Genomic DNA, 22338 nt, shown 5'->3' with positions numbered 1-22338 from the left:
TGGGGGGGGGGGGGGGGGGGGAGACGATATCCACATCCCCTTGTTAAGACTCAGATGTGCTGGAGGCCAGTGTAATACCTTGCTAACATTTCGGTGGCACCTGACCAGATCATTCTGTTTTGTCATGGTGGCCTTGGCGGACCAGAGAAGTAGCAGAAGACAACGCACAACTCAGAGCTGCATTACGCAGTACCTGACGCACAGCGACAACAGCAACAAAACAATAATTGCCCACCTTTCTGGAACATCAGCTATTAAATACTTAAACCCAACCTAGCAAAGGAATATTAATGAAAAATAGAGCTATTAAACTGGAAGACACCACAGCATCAGCCATTTAGCATCCGTTTTCCTCTTCCAGTTCGTGTTTACTATCAGTGTAGAGACCAGATTGGACTCAGATATGGTATTTTAACTCAAAAGCTGATGGATAATTTTAGAATCAAAACCCGTTTCACTTATATGTCCGTATATATGAATATGGTCTGTTCCCAATTCCGATTTTACGCAGACCACTTGTAAAAGCACAAACTAAACCATTTTTTACCACTTCATGTGTCATTCCACTAGACTAATTCGAATAAAACAAGAGTTATATAAACACACATCAGCTCTCGGTAATCAGCTTGTATGCTACCATTTCAGTGAAAAAATAAGTCATTTATATTCTGTACCCATGATACTTTGACACAGGTTTTAAAGATCCATGTAAGCTGGAGAACCGATGACAATATTCTCAGGACACACCGTTCCATTGCGAAGAGGCGAAAAATTATATTTCCCTTTGTTTTTTACATCCGCTCAGTCCTCAGATTAAAGACCGAGAAGGACGTGTTCCCGTAATCGATACAGTCCCCAACAGTTTCTCGTTCATCCAGGCCTTTTGCAGTGTATCTAGTAAAGTTACAACTTAAACATACAAAGTTTTTCCACATAACTGCAGGCGCCATCTTTAAACAAATAGAAGACAACAATCTGAGATAAGTGCTACAATTTTTTAAAATATAAATAAACGCATCCCTTTAGAACACTTTTTTTTTTTTTGCTAAACCACTCGACAATTTGAAGTCTACTGAAGTAAACTAAAATAAAACCAGGTCAGCACTGCTTGTGTTCGTCTCCTGAGAGCGGCAGAAATGATGCCATTATGTATGCTTTTCCTTTATGATTCCGTTTCTCATGCATTTCCTAGAAGGGGGGAGGAAAAAAAAAAAAAAAACATGGTTGGCACTTATTTTCATACATTTTGCTTAAGTTATCAAAGATCATAATTTATGTTCAAGGTGGTTTGATAAGCATTTCAGCTCTTGCCATAACTGCTAATCTTCATGATACAAGATCTTTCCAACAGTCATGCAGTACATAATTCCTGAAAGATACTGAACGTTTCTGAAGAATGTACAATTTAAAAAAATCTGTATTGATTGCTGGCTAGATTAAGAAATTCATATACAAGAATGGGGGGGGAGAAATCTGGACTCTAAACTCCTTATGCTTTGATGAAACATAAGAGTATGCGTCCAAGGTGAAGAACATACGTGGACAGCTACTAGCATAGGGGTTAGAGCTATGGCCTTTAGATCCAAAGGTTGCAGGTTCAACTCTCAAAAGTCTGTAGTACCCTTGAGCACGGTACTTGCCCTAAATTGCTCCACTCAAATGACCCCGCTGTATAAATGGGTAAATAACTGTAACACAGCTTAACCTCGTAAGTCGCTTTGGAGAAAAGCGTCAGCTAAATGACTCGATGTATGGAAAGGATACAGCAGTAAATGCATAACCCTTCCACCTTAAGAGGGTGTTTATATCTTTGTCACCATGCCTTACCCCCTTTTCACCAAGATCTGGGATCCGGCGTCGCCAGCGTGCCCTGCCTGTTGCACTGTGCTCATCTGCTGCTCTTCCTCGTACTCACGTACATCATTAACCTCAGTCATCTGCCCCGTCAGCACCTTCACCACGGTTTGAACTATGAACTTTGGAGAGAGACGGGCAGAAATGGGTGACAAAAGGCAGAGCCACTAGAACTAGACATCCAAAAAGACACAGACGCGCACGATCTAGGAACAGACACCTGTGCAGCGCACTCTCGCACTGCAGTCAGACACATGCCGCCACCTCCTTTGACCACGAGCGATGGCCACCGCCAGCGTGGGCGTGCGCGAGCCAACGGGCGCCGAGGTCGTCTAATGGGACAAGCTACCGGACGCCGCGCACACGTACGGAAAGCGAGGTGCCCGGGCGAGCGTGGGTTTCGGCCGCTTCCGCACTCACCAGAAACCAGTAGATGTTCATCAGGAGGAGTGCGAAAAGAAGGGAGTTGAAGAAGAAGTAGAAGGGGATACTCGGGACAGACTGGACACTGGTTACGATGGAGGCGTACAGCACTTTGAGAGGAAACCAGTACAGGCGGAACCAAAACCTGCACGAAGAGCACACGGGGCACGTTACTTCATGGGTTTCGCAGGCAGGGCAAGGCAGGGCAGGGCAGGGCAGGGCAGCATCCGCACCTCCTCCGCACGGTGTCCCCTGCCGGTGACCGAGCGCAAGGCGAGACTCACCACGTGATGCCAAAGCTTATGAAACCCACGGTGGACAGCATGTCGTTGACCAGGTGGTAATGTCCCCCTCTGCTCTTGAAGTAGACGTTGAGCTTCGTGAACTCCAGCAGGATGTCATTGAGATCGTGAAGGAACAGGACCAGAATGCCGATGCTGTGGTACCTGGGAGGCGTTCGGGTAAAACGGGTCAGATGATTTTACACGCCGTTTACACTGTTTTATTACGTTTTATTATAAAGAACCGACTGCTTACCCGACACTTCTATCCAAAGCAACGTGACCCATTTCTAAAGTGCGGTATCTCTGCTGGTGCAGTTCAGAATAAACACAGCTATTTTTTCAGCACTCTGGGCACTCCATAAAAATTTACTGAATACCTTGTTAAAAGGTCCTCTAGCAATAAGGGCAGAAGGCTTAAACTAACAACCTTCAGAAGTAAGGGACACCGGATGCTACCTTGCCTTAAAGTTAGCGCTACTGCCTTCGGTCCCAAAGGTCGCAGGTTCGAGCCCCACCTCCGGCCGTGGTACCCTCGAGCAAGGTACTTACCCTAAATTGCTCCAGTAAAAATGACCCTGCTGTATAAATGGGTAAATAACTATGTAGATCAACACTAAGTCATTTTGAGGGAAAGCGTCAGATAAACGTAAAGAGATGGGAATCCCATGATGTGGGACTGGGGTGACAGGAGCGCTCACCTGAAAGCATAAGAGAAGGTAATGAGGGCCAATGTGATGACGTGGTGCACGATCATAACGATGGAGTCTTTCCTCCAGGCATCCATGTACATCGTGGCATATATGGAGTGGCCATAGAAGCTTCCCTGGATCAGGTAGGCGACGGCAATGTCAGCGGGAACCCCCATCCCGCTCGTCCAGCCTAACGGGACGCAGGATGAGACGATACATGAGCTCAAGACTTACACGGGACTAATAAGAAAAGTCAGGAAAAAACACCACTTACTAAGTTTTAATCAAGCATCACAATATCTGCAAGAACCACAACATGGAAACCTGCTGCTTGAGTTTCCTGCCAACCATAGAACTTTGAAAGCTTTCCCCCGTGGAATTTCCATATAATCTGGAAATCCACCCCGTTATCTATTAGATTGGGAACCAGTTTATCAGGTAGGATACAGGCAGTTCCCGGATTACGAACGAGTTCCCCTCCTCAGTCTGTCTTTAAGTCGGAGTTTGACATAAATCGGAACAGTTGGGTATGGTGGGTAACTAACGTCAGTTTGTCAAATGTTTGTTTTAGTATATAGTGTATCGTGTACCTTTCCATGCGTAAAAAATATTAAACACTTGCAGATGCACTAAAACATTTAATATAACCATATGGTAATAATACAATGTCATAGTAACAATAATAAATGTAACTACAGTATTTATAATAGCGGGGGTGCAGTGACGCAGCGGGTCGGACCGGGTCCTGCTCTCCGGGGGGTCCGGGGTTCGAATCCTGCCTGGGGTGCCTTGGGACGGACTGGCGTCCTGTCCTGGGTGCGTCCCCTCCCCCTCCGGCCCTGCGCCTTGTGTTGCTGGGTTAGGCTCCGATTCGCTGCAACCCCATTTGGGACAAGTGGGTGTGTGTGTATTTATAAGAGAGAGAAACAGACATAGACAGAGATAAATGTTACTACTGCAATGATGAACAGAGGACACGGAGGAGGCTGGACCCACATGCCGGACCGTTTATTCAGAAACGAAGGACTAGATGTGTTCTTGTGGTTGGGGACGAGCGACCGGTCGGTCGATCGGCCAACTAACAGAGGCGAGGATCTGAAATCGGGGTCGACGCACAAGGCGGGCCGCCCTTATCAAAGAGACGTGGAACGGGACCGGGGATCGATGAGGGACAGGACTCGGAAGAGCAAAGCGAGGGACGTCCGAGAACGCGGAGGGGACGGTTTTCTGGAGCGAGATTCTGCAACCGGGAAAAGATTGAGGAGTGTCTTTTATAGCGGAGTGCTTTCGCAGAGAGAGCGCGCGAGTGGGTGTGCGCAAAACTTTAATGTTCACTTTTGCAACGTTCGTTGGCATTTCACCTTTTGCTCGTTTTCTTTAATGCATCACCATCACTTGCATAACAGTTACGCTTTGGTGTCATGGTTAGGAGGGTAAAAACAAAAATAAAATTAAAGCCAAATACAGTAACACGAGACATTAACAGCAACGTGGTCCGACTGAAAAGGAGGAAGTGTCTGTCCTACCTCAGGCTCACACGCCGACGAACCGCTGCAGACATGCAATGTTTTGATGTGTCGTAAAGTAGCGCTGATTTGTTACGAATCATTGTATGTAACTTGAAATGTTAATACAATAGGCTTCGTGGGAGGGTGTTCATAACTACGGGTTGTACGCAAGTCGGACGTTCATAACCCGGGAACTGCATGTATATAAAAAGAATATCACAATTCTGTGACATTTGTAAAAATGTGCTATAATATATACAGTTTCAAAAGTGATATGTCCTCACTATTAATGCAGTACCAGGGATCATCATCACGTCTTGTGATTTTTTTTTTTTTTTTTTTTTTAGACGCTACATTGAAGTCGTAACCCGGGGACTGCCTGTAAAGCGCCATCCTTACCGTAAAAAACAGAAGGTGGGTCGTGAAAGAAGGGATACTGGCAGAAAAAGAGCAAGTATGTGCTGTAGGACCAAGACACGGAATAGAAGATGAGCTTCCATGCACTCTCGGGCATCTTGGCAGCATCGTTGGGCAGCAGCAAACACCGCCGTGCAGCCGGCTGTAAAAGATCACACGCCTGTTAACGTGACCAAATCTACGGAAGAACCTCGAGTCAAAGGCAGCGATGAGCTAAGTTGTGTGACAAAGCTACTGAGTTTTACATAAGATTAGGAGAGGAGAGAAAGAAAAAGTTGAATCGGCCAAGAACGATGCATGCACCCTTACACTGAGCTTTTCTCAAAGGGACGACGTTTGTTGCTCCTTTAGGTGCATTATAAGAGCGGGAGGTCAGGGTCCGGAAGGCCCGAGCGAAGCATCGCGCAAACCTCAGTGGAACCGAGGAGCCTTTAAGAGCCCTGAGCTGCACAATCTCTCAGCCGCTATAAACGCTGTCTGCACGTGTAACCCGACGCTGTAGAAGGCATAACTCATCTCACCGACGCACAGCTGATGAGAAACCGCACACCCTTCTTATCATGAAGCACAACAAGTCATCTCCCTTATTTTAAACCTTGATCTGCCACCGCGAATACAACTCAAAGCAAGCAAAAAAGGGCAAAAAATAAATAAAACGGCAATTTTTCAGCTGTCAAAAGAGGACCACGCCGCCGCTTCACGTGGGACTTTCGGCAGGGCCCGCCGAATGACCCGGACACGCCCCGGCAGAGAAAAGAGAAGCTCGGACAGGTCGGATGATGAACGTGCACATCCTGTGCCGCGCACTTCTCCGTTCCGCCGCCGTAGCGTGCCAGCCGTCACGCACAGCTGCTCGCGCAAGGCGCGTAACCACGTGCGACTCGGTCTGCGCGGAGTTTGCGGGCTCTCCCCCTGTCCAAAAATATGTTTGCTGTGAACAGGTCATTAAATTTCCCATTGTGCGTGCGAAAAGGATCGACAGCATTGTAGTGTCTCTCGCACTGTAACTTACCTTTGATGGGAAAAGTGCCCTCACTTCGAAGAAAAGCGTCTCCTAAATTAATAGGTGTAATAAATTTCCCCGTATTTGTTTATTCACACAGACTAACAGAAGAACCCCGTCTCGTTTCATTGCGGCATTCCCAATATCCTAATAGCCAAGCAATGTTTATCATGTTATTTATCTCGTGCGAAGGGAAATGCAGCACCGCCGCTCCTTGGATTTAACCCTCCGTTGGCAGGATCAGTTTGCTCACTGGCACTCCTTCCCCTTCCGCCAAGAGCCTCATAATTCACTTTTCGCATTATGCGATTATGTTAATGCATTCAACTGGATCCTGCACCTGGAAAAAAACAAGCATGAAAAATATGCATAGCAAGGGCATCACCTTTAATCATATCACCGAAGGCCGCTCTAAAAATGTCTCGCCGGTGCCCGAGAGGTCAGTCGGAGAAAGGGTGAAAATCTCGTCAGGCGGCCGGAACGACGCGAGCGAAACGGAGCGCAGGCTGCCTTTCGTATCCTCTTTTTTGCTAAAGAGCCCTCAATCAATTATTGGTTCCCATAGCAACAGAACGAGGGTAATGGCTTCCGCTGCTGAATAATGTCATCGAGAGAGTTTCTTCATGCTAGCTGTGCTCCACACGTCTTTTTAGGCTCTCCCTCCTTTTCTCACCAACAACGATTTTTTCCTAAAGGGGGACGGAAGAGCGTTACGTAGAAGGGCTGACCTGGGGAGACAGACATAAGATGCATACGGAGGCCCGTTCAATACGGCAGTCTACAGCTGTCAGGCAACAGATGTCAGTACAACAGCAGCAGCAGCACCCCCCACCCCACGGGAGCAAAAGGCTCTTTGTCCTTTAGCGCCCTCCCCGAACCCATCCATCCTGCCCCACCTCCAAACAAAGCTCGTATCAACGGCCTCCGTTCACAGCCCAGCCAGCAGAGGGATCCGGCGATGCTCCGTGGACGAACATCAAAACCCGCAGTGGTCACGGTAACCGCGTGCACTAAGGGGAAACACCAGCAGTAAAGCACTCGGTTGTTTCGCGCACCGTGGACATTATCCTAAGAGAGGAGGAGGAGGACAAAGCGGACGAGCATCGAGACACGGCAGCACCGACGCATCGAGAAATCTTCACCACGGTCCAGATCCGGCTCACGATTCCGCGCTCGCCCCGCTAGTGACCTCTTCTGCAAATTGACAGACGCGTTGCTCGCGTTTCCCTTGTGTTTTCGCACAATGGCTCAACGTGCACATTTTCATCAAACCGCTGCTTATTTTACAAGAAAATGCTGCGTAGCGTCGATCTAGAGTTACCGTCGATTTTATTAGACTCATTACACAATGCAGAAAAGTGGTTGAGGACCAGAACGTTCAAACCACAAGGTTACAGCTTCGCATCTCAGTACGGTAAAAGTAAACTATTCGGCTGTGTCAATTCATGGAAATGTAAGTTGCTCCAGATGAAAGCATCAGCACAGAGAGGGGTAAAGTACACACACACACACACACACACACACACACACACACACACACACGTCTGAACCGCTTGTCCCATGTGGGGTTGCGGGGAACCGGAGCCTAACCCGGCAACACAGGGCGTAAGGCCGGAGGAGGAGGGGACACACCCAGGACGGGGCGCCAGTCCATCACAAGGCACCCCAACTGGGACTTGAACCCCAGACCCACCGAAGAGCAGGACTTGGTCCAACCCACTGCGTCACCGCACCCCCCCCAAGGGGTAAAGTAGCTGCTGGAAAAGAGTCTGACATTTTCTTTACAAAAAGACATGAGCCAAGGTCAGCTCTACCCATGGAAGTCCCACTGCTAGATGCACGGTCGCATTTGTTCATTTAGCTCACGCTTCTCTCCGACGTGATTTACAACGTTAAGCAAACAAAGAGGTTATTTTCCAGAATTAAAAGGCAGAAAACTGAAGTTGTGCTCATTTATCCAAAACGCACATCGTGAAAAGCAGAAGAATCACTTCTGGGTTTCGGCAAATTCAAAACGCGGGGGCTCGGCTGCACCGGACGGGCAGAATCTCGCCCAGCTCGCCGTCTTGATGATTGATCGCGAGGTACCTCCAGCCAAGAGTCGCTCCGGGACAACGAACGGTAGCTGGCTTGAAGGATGGGGGAGCCTAGGGCATCCGAGGCGAGTTTCCGGATCCCGTTCTCGCGGCCGAACGCCGCGAGTCAAAAGGGTTTCTGCACTTTGTTTTCACCCCGTTTAAAGCGGCTGACTGGTTTCGCAAGTACTGTTCGGTTCAAAAAGCCTGCTATTTGCGGGGTCACTCCGCTGCCCACGCGGCCACCTCCGCACCACTACAGACCACACACACGCCATTTTCGAACGAGGCACGAGGACTAACCGCTGCCGTGTCGAAGAGGAACTAGAGCCGCACAGCCCTGCAGAGTAACTAGTGCAGTAAACAAGGGTAAATCCCAACCGGCAAGGCCTGCTCCTTCACTTTGTCAAGGCATAACCGTTTATTACTGTGGTTCCGCTCTTGGACGAGCCTCTTTCGGCCTCCCGCCGAAGCACTTGCCAGATGCCCTCGAGTTTGCCGAAGCGTGCCAGCCCCAGAGGAAGAGGAAAGCGCTACAACTGGGAGATCATTCTAGAAGGAGCTTCCTTCCTGCTGCTGCGATTCCGCAGGGAGTAAACAGCCCTTCAAAAGGGACGCAGAGCTCGTTTCGCCAAGATCGTCTCCAAACATAGAAAGCTTGGCTATAACTTTTGGAAAATATTCACTGCTCCATTTGCAGTGTGGGAAAACCCCTCCGCAGCGAAGACGTACCTTAGAATATACAGCGCAGCAAAACACGCGCAGTCCGAAAGCGCTTATCCCGTACGGGGTCGCGGGGAGCAGGAGCCCAACCCGGCAACATAGGGCGCGAGACCGGAGGGGAAGGGACGCCAGTCCATCACAAGGCACCCCAAGCGGGACTCGAACCCCAGACCCACCAGAGAGCAGGATCTGGCCAAACCCGCTGCGCCACCATGCGCCACCATGCCCACCCCGCCCCCGAAGACTGGCAAAGTGGCCTAGTCAACATAAGATTCTTACAGTCAACCACAGTTCTTTGTCTACTGTCCAGCACTCTTTGCCCAAACAAAAGAGAGCAACATACCCTTGACAATGTGAGCAGAAAGGACATTCAGTCTAAAGAAAACAGTCAGGACTGGAACATCAGCAGCGAGCCACTCAAACCTGGCCACTTTCCGCTGTGCTGTTGTCCTGCTTAGCAAATAACTAAAGCCAAACTGGTTTAATAAACATCTACGAATACATAAAATAATTAACCGGCAAGCTACATAAATGGCCTTGGAAAAGGGCATCAACTGAACAAGCAAATACGTGAATAGTCCTGAATAACCTCGTTAAATGAATTAGAAGACATTTACTTATCACTTTTCTCCAAAGCGACTTCCAATGAACTCTATGTAGTGCTATGAGCCCACACACCTTATTCACCGCGGTGACTTACACTACTTACGCTGGGTCACTCATCCACACATCAGTAAAACACACACACACACACACACACACACACACACACACACACACACACACTCTCTCTCTCGATGAACCTCAACAGCATGTCTGGACTGTGGGAGGAAACCAGAGCACCCCTAGGCAACCCACACAGACACGGGGAGAACATGCAAACTCCACAGAGACTGAGTGGGGATCGAACCCACGTCCTCTCGCACCACCCAGGCGCTGCGAGACAGCAGCGCTGCTCTGTGCCACCATCATTAACCCCATCGTTATGCCAAAAAGCAAAAGGAAGTGTGAACAAATGACACGCACGCTGCATCTTCTGAGCATGCCCAGCAATGGTGAGGTCAGGCTGCACCACAACACACATCGACAGATATGCATTCATCGTGGCTCATGTAAGGAAACACTAATGGAACCCAGACTACTTCGCAGCTGGCCACAATGGAAGGAATTTGAGAGCCAGACGGGCTGCGACTAAGTGCACTTCGCTTTCGAGTTAACGGCTTCCTCTGATGCAAATGGCTCTGGAGAAGCAGCGTGACCAACAGCGGCTTTAACCTCGGTTATCACAAATACTCTCGTTCATATCATCTTATGAGGCCCAGAGAGGTCCGCAGAACAGAGCGGCGTTAAGACATGGACTGAAATTAAAGAAACGAAACACACACTAATTTGTCACAAATAGAAGCCCACATCACACAGTGACAAACATTACTTTTCCCTGGTAAGCGTGCGGTACAAAAACAACGTAACAACAGTTCCTGAACTGCGAATAAATAATTCTACTAACTGATGGACCAGCCCAGTGAATACAAACACAGATAAATACCCAAGGCTGTGGGACCTATTCCCTGGCCCACCCTAAGGTCAGCATCGGCCGTGAAGCTCACAATACCGTGGTACTGACCGTTGTAAACGGTGCTTCCTTGGTCTACGGCGCCCAACACCAAGAATAATGCAATGCCTGTATCAGACAAAAATTTGCTGAAGCCTCGTCCTCTGGATATGACGGGCACATGGATGTTGCGCAACTACCATCGGCCACAGATCGATATTCAGAAGCCCCGAGAACTGCGAAGTTTATGAAAGTTGTTGATGCCATCGAGTCAAACATGACCCACGGCAACCAACAGTGTGGTTTTCATGGCAAGGGAGGAAGAACGGAAGGGGGTCGACAGTGCCGTGTTCTGTATGTTGGGGGAGGCACAAGCGGGGGGGAAACACGGAACCGCCGCGCACCGAGCAGACCTCAAACCCCATACCTGCCAAACCCGCCCCGTTGCCAAAGTCCCTGGTTTACGAAAGTACTGCAAGAAAGTTTTCTTTGATGCAGCAGGTGAAATATTGCTTTCAGAACTGTGATAAATAAATGTAAATGTATCACACACTTGGGGGTGCGGTGGCGCAGTGGGTTGGACCAGGTCCTGCTCTCCGGTGGGTCTGGGGTTTGAGTCCCGCTTGGGGTGCCTTGCGACGGACCGGCGTCCCGTCCGGGGTGCGTCCCCTCCCCCTCCGGCCTTACACCCTGTGTTGCCGGGTAGGCTCCGGTTCCCCGCGACCCCGTTTGGGACAAGCGGTTCTGAAAGTGCGTGGGTGTATCACACACTTCTCCAAAGTGACTTACAATGGATACTCTGTAGTGTTATCAACCCACACACCTTATTCACCGCGGTGACTTCCACTGCTAGATACACTACTTACACTGGGTCACTCATCCATACATCAGTGGAACATACACTCTCTCTGTCACTCACACACTGTATGAACTTGAACAGCATGTCTTTGGACTGTGTGAGGAAACCAGAGCACCCGGAGGAAACATGCAAACTCCACGCAGACTGAGCGGGGATATAACACACGAGAGACAGCAGCGCTATTCGCTGTGCCACCGTGTCACTCAGCACACAGTCAGAAGTCCATCAATTCAAGAGTCAGAGGCCGCTGTTGTGTGTCAGGGAAGAAATACATTTAGAACGGGACTTTAAATTTAGCGAAGGGCAAAAAGACATGAATGGTTTTTCATCTACCACCGAAGGCTGGACAGGCGTTTTCAGATAAGATTACAACGTATGGAACATTCCATGCCACCTTCTGTACTTTGGCACAAAGACTAAGGGTAACATCCTGTTGCAGTAACATTGCTGACGGGCAATTTCAATCGGTCTTCTGTTGCTGACATATCAGGGGAATCGTGTGCCCACCCGTTGAGACCTTCCGAGGAAAAAAGCCGTTTTGAGCACATCAAACACGTGTTCCCTTTGGCTCTTTCATACCACTACTGTTCAAAAAGCCTGGAGGAAACACTGATAGTGTTCATTTTCAAGCTGAAATTCAAGCCCTTCATTTGAGCTTTCCCTTGACTCGGTGCTTTGGGTTTAGATTTACGCTCCGATTATACCGAGCTGTAAGCCTGACAATTCCGACTGCCATAGAGGTCACAAAATTCCACCTTTCACATTACTCCATGTGCGCTCTCCGCTCGCACGCTGGCTCGTCCGATCCAGAGAGCACCATCTGTGGTGCGCTTCATTCCCAAATACAAACAAACCCATTTATTTCACTCGAGGTCTCATTTGCAATGCTTTGCAGTCAGTGCTACTTTCATTTACCTTCCCTGGAAAAGCAGTTCATTGTACTCATTCATCAAAAACTAGTTAACTGTATCTGCTTAAACCATCCATAAGAAATGATACCATCTCTCTCACACACACGGAGTCTGAAACCGCTCGTCCCAAGCAGGGTTTCGGTAAATCGGAGCCTAACCCGGCAAAACAGGGCGCAAGGCTGGAAGGGGACACACCCAGGACGGGACGCCAGTCCGTCGCAAGGCACCCCAAGCAGGACTCGAACCCCAGACCCACCGGAGAGCAGGACCCGGCCAAACCCGCCGCGCCCCCGTGATACCATCACTAATGCTTAAAATATCAGCATCTTGGAGAGGCCTTGGAATTTTTGCCCTGTTACATTCCAAAGTCATCACGTACTGCTCTTTACTGTAAATGCTATCTCTAGGACTAAATATATACTGTTTGATTTACTTGAACATGCAGATCAATACCTCTTTAGTGCTGAGAACACACAGTAAAGTAGTAGTTCGTCCTTCACATTAGCTATCTTTCAGGAGGTACAAAGTGTTACTTTGCAGTAGCATCACGGTAAGACCCAAACTTCAATAAATCCAGCGTTACACGTTATTCACGTTCACATGCATAAGGCACCGAATGAGCGTCTGTCCAGCTCATGGTACAGTTCTGCTGTGACAGCATTTTGGATGCAGCTCCCTTACAGAACTGTATTCACTGATTATTACCGTTTTATGATCTTACATAAATGCACCTTCCTTTTTCAAAGCGATTTACCTTTGTTCCTCTCCTTGGGATGATATGGCATTGTAAAAGTTGTGTGAAGGGGAAAGGTTATTGTTTCAGAACTGAACCAATGACATTAAAGCAAGCACTTTATGCAAAATCCTGGCCACAGTATAGTACATAATTAACCACCTGTAGGATAGTTACTCAAACATTGATGAAAACAAACGGTGTTTGTAAAACAAACTACCTTTTTAAAGAAAAGCTATGCATGCATAAACAGACAAAATTTCACAAAGTATAGTACTGCATTTCCTCCATAAGCATGTACACATTCTAGAGGGTTACTTCGTAAGAAATAAAATCGACAGATTTAGTACAAGGAAGGGCGGCCCTGCTGTTGTACGCATGAGAAATTTCCTCAATCGACTACTGAGCCATGAACAGTGTAGTTATCAAACCGAATCCTAAGAGAACCACAGACCTTTATTTGCCCAATAATATCTCCGGATCTAACTACTCCATTTCTAGAGCCTTTGCACTAAAGGGACACATCGAGCACGCTCCATATTCCTGAAGGAGAAGAAACACAAAACAACATATCTTGACACTGCCTAGCGCAGCAGTTAGTGTAATGGTTACTACCTTGAGCTTACAGGAGGGTTGCTGGTTCAAATCCCACTCCTAATGTAGTAACCACCATCAACTCAAGGTACTTACTGTGCATTTAAGAAAATCCTGCTGTGTAAATAGGTAAGTCATTGTAAAGTTAATAATCTAACACCGACTAGTAGAGAGGGGTCAGCTGAATAAAGGTTAATAAAAGATAACGGCTTGTTACTTAATGTACAGGGCTGAGATCAAAGTGCCCGTCGGGTACCTGAAAGAGACAGGCGGTGAGCGCGCGGCGCACGGTGGTCCACAGGACGGCGCACAGGACGAAGAGTCCCACCTCGCTCCAGGTGATGTGGGCATTGTTCACGAGAGTCCTTCTGGAGAGCTCCACGCCACAGTCCGTGCAGTCCCTCAAGGCACTGAGCATCACGGCGTAGCCTCGGCTCACTAAGTCCGAATAGCCGGACACGGGTTCGATCAGCGGCGGCTTTTCAATACTCCCCCCTTCGCCGTGTCCTTCCATTGTGGGTAAACCTGAACGGATGTCAGCCTCTCTGTGCTTTGCTTGGGGGGGGAGGTAAAAAAAAACCCGACCCGAGTGTGCGAAAAAGAATCACGGATCGCACACGTCCCGTACGACTCGCGCACTCAGCAGAGCGACAAGACGCGCATCACGAAAGCGCGCTGAAATACTTAAGCGGCTTCCGCCGAGCGTAACCCAGTTCTTAGCTCGCTACATCACGGCATGGAGCCATTCCACGCGTGGGGAGGAAGAACGGCTTAAACAGGGCGCTGAAATGTCGGTAATACCGATATTAATGCTATTTTAAAAAGACACAATGCTGCATTAATTATACGTAAAATACGTCCCAAAACACGTGTCGGAGCGCTTCTCTCTCTTACAAACTAAGCCGATCGCGCGAGGTAAGAATCAGGCTCCGCTAAGAGCCTGGTTAAGTGGCTCCAACTGTTGAAAATGCTGAGCAGATCTAACTAGAAGCACCACCTGCTTTTGCACTTAGTGAAAGAGCGTGAAGACAAGAAGAAGAAGAGAAAAAAGCGCGCAGAAAAACAGCCGCCGGCGGTGCTCAGCACACACAGCACAGGCCCGCTATACTATACTAGTAATAACATAAAAGCAGAGCTCGGGTCGAGCCGCTACACGGAAACCGCGCGACCGCATTTATTACAGCAACTTAATTCTACAGCCCGCGGCTCTTCCTCATCGCGCCGCGCGCATCCTCTCTTATCGCACAACGTCACTTCGTCGCCCGCTATTTTAAAAAATACAGACATTGAGGCGGAAGTTGCCTTGATATCACATAATAATATCACGACAGAGTGAAAAGAAGAGAAGAAATAAAAGGGAATGCAGACTAGTCTATTAGACTATTTATTATTATTATTATTATTATTATTATTGTGTCATGCGCCTGAGTCCCTGTGTCTCTGCGTGCCGGCGGCTCCTAATCTCGACAAGACAAGTGCGCCGCGTTTTTCAGTCAGCGTGGACTCACTCCCTCCCTCCACACCGGCGTTAATATTTCTAATCGACGAGTCACGTTCTTTCCCGTATTGGAAACAAGGCGCGTAAAATTTACGCTACGCTCCTCGCTGCTTATTATAGACAGCCAGCCACGCGCTCATCAAAGTAGAAGAAAGCAGCGGGTGCAGTGACGTCATGAGAGCTCGCGGTCGCCTTCGGCCATGAGCAAGAAGAGCGCCGTTAAAGCAACAGTGTAACAATGGGGGGGGGGGAGGACACGCGTTCACTACACCCTTCGTTTTATGAGCCCGTGTTTTCTCACGCAAGCAAATACATTACAAATGCGTTCCTGGGTATTTGTCGATTAGAACATTTTATACACGTCCTAATGATGCTGGATACACAGCTCACTCCTGTTACAGTTTCAGGCATTTATTTTAATAGTCTAATGTTTTCTCAGAGGCTACATTTAGAGTCTGCTGGAAAACAAAAACATTGACAGCTATGACAGGATGGATGATAACTGCACGACATAACAGAACAACACAGTGTAAAATCAGAGATGGTAAGATAGATTGCTGAATTAAATGAGGAGGAAAAATATACTGTCTAAAGCAGGCAATGGAAATACTCCCAACAGACACACACACAATGTGTACAACCGCTTGCCCCAAGCAGGGTCACAGCGAGCCGGAGCCTAACCTGGCAACACAGGGCACGAGGCCGGAGGAGGACGGAACACACCCCGGACAGGATGCCAGTCTGCCGCAGGGCACCCCAAGCGGGACTCGAACCCCAGGCCCACCATACACCAGGACCCAGCCAAACCCTCCGCGCCACCGCATCCCCTCTCCAGCAGACACAGACCTTAAAATAACATTCTTTGAGAACCACCTGTTTATCTAAAACAGAGGAAAACGGTAACGATTTAACCCAAGGTGTCCTTAACTGATTCTGCATTGTGATGCAGGTGTGACTGACACAAAGTGTCATTTTTAGGAAGGCCAAAAGAGGAGGAGTCCCCCTTTTCAACAATGCCAGCCAAGAAAACATTCCTTGCAAGCACTGGTTGTAAGGCAACAGGTACACCCTGGATGGGATACCTGCCCATTGCAGAGTGACTACACACACACGTTCACACACGACAGAGAATTCAGAGTGACAGGTTCACCTAAACTCCATGTTTTTGGACTGTAGGAGGAAACCAGAGCATCCAAAGGATGGCCACACATACTACATAGGGAGAACATACAGACTCCACACAGACTGATCTGGATTCGAACCTACACCCCCAACAGCTGAAGCACTGTGAGGTAATAACACTACCCACTGCACCACACTCACAGTCATCGCACTAAAAAAAGATAATCATGGAGATACAAAAAAATAAAATGCCAAAATCAGTCGTCAGAAAAATTGTAAACAAGAATAAACAAGAAATAAAGGAAAATGTCTGAGATTTAAGATGTAAATAACTCCATGTTCACAGATCATGATATGTGTTTATTAAAAATAAGAAGCAAAAACACTTGTAACTAGGACATATCCTCTGTGTTTTAAGTATTTCACATTGTCACATGCTACATTTGACTTTCTTTTCTCCATGACTAAAGGTTCACAAGCGCTGTATAAAACACTGACCCCTACCCTAGTCCGTGGCTCGTGGTTTTCACGCGCTGAATATGAACTCTGATCTCACGTTGGACTACACTTCCCATGAGCCATTGCAGAACCTCGCTCCCTCTTTTTGCTTTGAACTTGGTCTCGCATGTTTTGCAGCGCGGATGCCGAAGTCAGGTGAAATAAATAGATTATGCTGGTGCTTCAACACCCATTGTGAGTTATCAGCAGGCGAACGTATTTCAAATTTTAATTGCATTTCTGTGTCAATTATTGCATGAATATACTGTTGCGGTTGCATGCCATGGGAGCTGAAGGATTCAGCTACGAACAGAAAAAAGCTCAAAAAGAAGCGGATTTTTTAAGCAACAAAATAAACTAGAACACAGTACAGCAGCATTCCAAAATGAACGTTGAATGGTTTCAGGGCTTTCACAAAAGCGCACTGATCACCTATATTAATGGAATACTTTGCGACATTATTTGTTATTTAATTGTAAATAAGTCATTGTTACGTTTGTGTTTTGTTTTATTTCGTATTAGTATGGTTGTTCACCGTTTTTAAGGCGTGGTTGAGAGCATGCGTGTGACGTAAGAGGTGTGGGAGTGCGCATGTGTGAGGGCGTGTTTTTTGGAGGCTGGCGGGAGCTGTGCGGAAGCCGGAAGTGCGCCTTCAGTCTGTGGGAGCCGTTCATACAAGTGTTCGTATCGCTGGTTGGGACGAGGCAGCAGCCAGTTCGGTTGATTACATTAATCTTAAATCTTTGCAAAATACGGGTCTTTACTGGATAGATTCGTACATTATACATGTACATTCTGTTGGGCGCTGACATTTATCGCAATAAGTAACAAAACTGGGTCTTCACTTAGTGGGTGGTCCTGAGTATCCTTCCTAACGGATATTTTCTGTTTGTAGTCTGCCAATATGAATATAAATACATTTTCTCACCGTGCCTAGGTTACATGCAAAAACAATCATCTGAACTTGTCATCTAATTCGATGTCATAAGAGTAATATAGAATACGTTCTGAATATTCCCCGAGATGTAATATTTTATCTAATTTTGTTATAAACAACACATTCTATGAAAAATCAGGAAGGAGATCATTCTTGAAGATCACCTCAGATTATTTGCTATCAGATCTGGCTGGCACTTGCATTCTGGGATTTATTACTGAACTTTGTATTGTTTAGTACTTTATTGCTCTCCTGAAACCTGCTGTCAACAAAAGCTAAACCATTACATTGTATAAAGAAATTACGTACTCAGTGTGAAGTAATTGCGTTTATATAATCAGTTTCCATACATTTTATTTAGAGTGAATTCTTGCATCTAGAGTTTGTTTTAGAAAGGTCTTTAAATACTGTAGATGCTTTATTTAGGTATTTACTTCTTTATGTACTAATCGCATTTGTATACTATATACAGTATCTGTATGTTATTTAATATTGTAAATACGTACTTATTTACCTAATTTACCTGGTTCTTCATTGTTTGTATGTTGTACATGTATTCTATTGCAATTCCCTCTGGGATTAATAAAAAGTTCCTTCGTTCAGGCGCAGAAGAGCAATTAAGAGGCAATAAAACCAGTGGTCTCGGGCGCCCCCTAAAGGTCAACTGTGGAGAATATTTCTTCAGTACACCGGCGGCTCCTCTTACACATGTTCGAGTTGGGCATTTCTGACAATAGACGTTTTCCATGTGAATTTATTTTTAATTTCATTTTCTTCAATTACCCATTTCATAAAGTTTTTGTGTGCTGCGGATTGAAAGTAACCTCATTTACATTTGTTCGTTTAGCAGGCACTTTTCTCCAAAGCGACTTCCAGTGAACTCTGTGTAACGTTATCAGCCCACACACCTTATTCACCGCGGTGACTTACACTGCTAGATACACTACTTACACTGGGTCACTGATCCATACATCAGCGGAACACACACTCTCTCTGTCACACACACACTATGGGGGAACCTGAACAGCATGCCTTTGGACTGTGGGAAGAAACCAGAGCACCCGGAGGAAACCCATGCAGATACAAGGAAAACAAGCAAATGCCACACAGTGAGTGGGGATTGAACTCACATCATCTCACACCACCAAGGCCCTGTGAGACAGCAGTGTTACTCACTGTGCCAGCACGCCACCCATTCCTGTGGCTAGCCATTAGCTGACAGTGAAAAGTACTGAAACAGGAGTGTGGGACCTCCTATTCAACTCCCTTTCAGTGATTACAGCTGATGTTTCTCAGTGTCTGTGATCAACAGCAAGATGAAAAATGCTGCACATATTTATGGGATGCATTACTCAATATTAACAATGACCAGGAGTTTGTTGAAATAATGTACTTTTAATTTCTTTGCTTTAACGTAATTTGAAGATCTGTAAAATAAAGAGTCAAAAGTATACATTTATGCATTATACCTGACGAAGCTGCGCAATGTTAAATATACTCACAGTATGTGACCAGAGAACTGATTAGGAGGTTAGGGAATTGTTTTCTACATTCAATCATTTTAAAGTAATTTTAATATTCTTTGAAGTTGTTAGAACAAGTGAAATGCATATTAAAGATTATATTAAATTTATTATAGCGCTGTCCACCATTTTTCAAAATCTAACCAGTGAATAAATCGTGGCACATGTGTATCACAAAGCTTTTACTGATTGTGCATCAGTAACAAAAGCAACTTTGCATTTACAATCAAATCAAGTTACAAAAAGACTTCTGGTCCCAGTTGTTTGTAAGTTGAGGAACCACTGTACTGAACTTCATAACCAGGAAGATGGATTACACTTGTTACAGTAAAACCAAAACTGTGTCGTTTGCCTTGACAAACATTTTGTAGCATACCCTCCACTTTCTCTAGGTCACTGGGACCTTAGTGTCGGAAAATATTTGAGTTATCTCGGAAGTTGTCACTTTCTAATTTTCTGCTCCCTGTAGTAAGTGGGGAGCCCAACAAGAAATGAACACGTAATCTGCTTTCTTATTACAGCTGTGAGGTGATAGGCCCAAGCAAACCCAAACAGTCATTTTAAATATGGATGATGAGTGACCCAGTGTAAGTAGTGTATCTAGCAGTGTAAGTCACCTTGGTGAATAAGGTGTGTGGGCTGATGGTAACACTACATAGAGTTCATTGGAAGTCGCTTTGGACAAAAGCATCTGCTTAATAAATAAATGGAAATAGAGCAGGCACTCACCACAGAGGGTCTCATCAAAGCAGCAATCAGTTGGGTTCATGAATACTACACCCATTCTTCAACTCCTTCCTTTGGAACTCTGTCAATGATGTGGTCTTTTCAACATGTAATATGATTTTGTCAAAATCACAAAAATACACAGACACGTTCAATCGCTTGTTCCTAAAATAATCTTTGAGCATGCCTAAATGATCTTCGGCACAGGCATGCAACTAAAATTTGAAGAAGGATCTGACCACTAGTCTATACATTTACTCATTTAGCTGACACTTTTCTCCAAGGTATCTTACGCTGTTAAACTACCTGTGATTGTTTACACGTTGTTACCCATTTACACAGCCGGGTAATTTTACCGGCACAATTTAGGGTATATTTCTTGCTCAATGGTACTACAGCTGGAGGTGGGATTCAAACTTGCTACCTTTGGGGACAAAGGCAGCACCTCTTAGCACTATGGTACCAGCTGCTCCCTAAATATACAACTTTGAAGCGAAACACACAAAAATCGCAAACGGTCTAGAGTTACCATGTAGATGTGCATAAAAATTGATGTTTTACAATTGCGGTCTTCCAGAAAAGGGAAAGAAGTTACGATGGCCCATACCATCAGTCTTGAAACTCGGTTTCAGTGACAGATATGCAAGGCTGCTTCTCATTTTAACTCCTAAAAGTAGAATAGCAAGAAACTGTCATTTACCATGCTAGCACTGTCATCTTTTCATCAAGATTAACCAGCACAGCATCTCTGTGCAGGAAGAGAGTTGTTTTTCTAAATACTTCTAGAAACCACAGAAACAACATATCACAACTCTTAACTGTGAAGGATCATCAACATGAGGGTTCCATTTCCCCAGTTTATTAAAGCAATATACTAATATACGAACTAACTGATATGTTTAGACAAAATCTAATTTTTGAGGTTTTTAGCGTGAGATCTTAAAAACCTATTTGCATATATTCATATTACAGTAGCTACCTTTCTAAAAACAAACTGCGCAGGAAATCAGCAAACGATCTGATGTGCAATTCTGGTTTTGTTGTCCTTCTCTATCACTACAGCATGCCTCTGCTGTAAAAGTTTAATCCTACGCCACAGTAGCATGCGAGCGCTTGTAGGAAAATGTGCACATATGTCGAGACTTCTCACATCTGTATTATCTGTAAAGTTCAATCAGAAAGTGTATAATCTCAGATCAGGTTACATTCTCCTACAGAACCAATGTATTTAAACAAATACTTCATAGAACCTAAATGGTAACATTAAAAATGTAAACGTCTGACCCGCACTATAACAGAAATTAAGGTCCAATCTGTGGTGTTGCTTGATTACCCCAAATCCCCGTCTTCTGTCTTTTTCTAGCAACTTCCGAGGCCTTGCGTCTTTGATAGTTTTGGTCGCAGAAAGAAGCGTGCGGTGTAGCGCTCTTAAAACGGTGGTGTCTGGTTGCCGCAAACACAAGAACACCCCCCACACGCTCTGTGACCGTCCAGGACCGGGCCCGGAAACTTAAGGCCTCTACAGCAGGCCGATAAATTCCGCATCAGAAGAGTCACCATTTGTTCTTTCAGCCACACCACGCTGAATAGATGCATGGAACTTCCGCCCACGTGCTGTAGTCTGTATGCTGAAATTTTACGCAGTAGCATGAAAAAAGGACCGGTATTGTAATAATTTATTTTTTTTTACATCGTAGCAGCTTCTGCTTCAGACATGCCCCAAGTTGTTAGCATTTTAAAGTGAAGAAAAAAAAAAAAAAAAAAAAAAAACACCTGATTAACTGGGCCAGGGTCCCCAAATCTGTTTGGCCAATATCAATAGTGTGTAGTTGCCCACAACACACACACAAACCACTTGTCCCAAGTAGGGTTGCGGGGAGCCGGAGCCTAACCCGGCAACGCAGGGCGTAAGGCCGGAGGGGAAGGGGACGCACCCGGGACGGGACGCCAGTCCGTCACAGGGCATCCCAAGCGGGACTCGAACCCCACACCCACCGGAGAGCGGGCCCCGGCCAAACCCGCTGCGCCACCGCACCCTCTTGCCCGCAACAGACATAGCCAAATAGGTCCAGCTGCAGCCCATTCTTATTTTCCCTTCCTCTTAGCGTTTAACTTTTCTATTCGGATAGTAAGTTACCTCAGCAGGTTTCATGGGAAATCGGGCACAAATTAAAATGCATTTTGCATAAACCTTGCGAACCGTCGTCTGTCTGGCCTAGGGGTGGAAACTGTTTGCACGAGGGCCTTAGGCTGTATGTTTTTAGGCGTAACCCCTTCCTGTTCGTTCGGTTCGACAAACTAGCCGACTAACGTACGCCGTTCCGTTCCGCTGTCAACAAGCGCTTGTCCCGGAGCCTGAGCCAGCAACGCGGGGCGCGAGGTACGCCGCAATTATCAAAATTGTTGGAT

The 22338-nt window shown here is 46.4% G+C and overlaps 1 protein-coding gene across 3 annotated transcripts; it reads right to left on the bottom strand.

Moving 5' to 3' along the window:
- Positions 1-15: 15 nt before the first annotated feature.
- Positions 16-21290, bottom strand: LOC108919894 (ceramide synthase 1-like). 3 transcript variants are annotated; one of them, XM_018728265.2, is made up of 7 exons: positions 21263-21290; positions 5158-5317; positions 3260-3440; positions 2562-2723; positions 2275-2422; positions 1828-1976; positions 16-1188 (listed from the first exon to the last, which is right to left on the bottom strand). In XM_018728265.2, the coding sequence occupies exons 2-7, from the start codon at positions 5270-5272 to the stop codon at positions 1146-1148; spliced, it is 798 nt and encodes a 265-aa protein (XP_018583781.1). In that variant the 5' UTR covers positions 5273-5317; positions 21263-21290; the 3' UTR covers positions 16-1145. The 3 variants fall into 3 exon arrangements, with proteins under 3 accessions (XP_018583781.1, XP_018583780.1, XP_018583779.1); XM_018728264.2 differs by lacking the exon at positions 21263-21290 and adding an exon at positions 16750-17111; XM_018728263.2 differs by lacking the exon at positions 21263-21290 and adding an exon at positions 13882-15289.
- Between the last annotated feature and the right edge of the window lie 1048 nt (positions 21291-22338).

The sequence above is a fragment of the Scleropages formosus genome, chromosome 9 (assembly GCF_900964775.1).
Source record: "Scleropages formosus chromosome 9, fSclFor1.1, whole genome shotgun sequence".
Taxonomy (NCBI): domain Eukaryota; kingdom Metazoa; phylum Chordata; class Actinopteri; order Osteoglossiformes; family Osteoglossidae; genus Scleropages; species Scleropages formosus.
The sequence above is the reverse complement of the archived record's forward strand: the minus strand, read 5'-3'. Positions and strand labels throughout refer to the sequence as shown.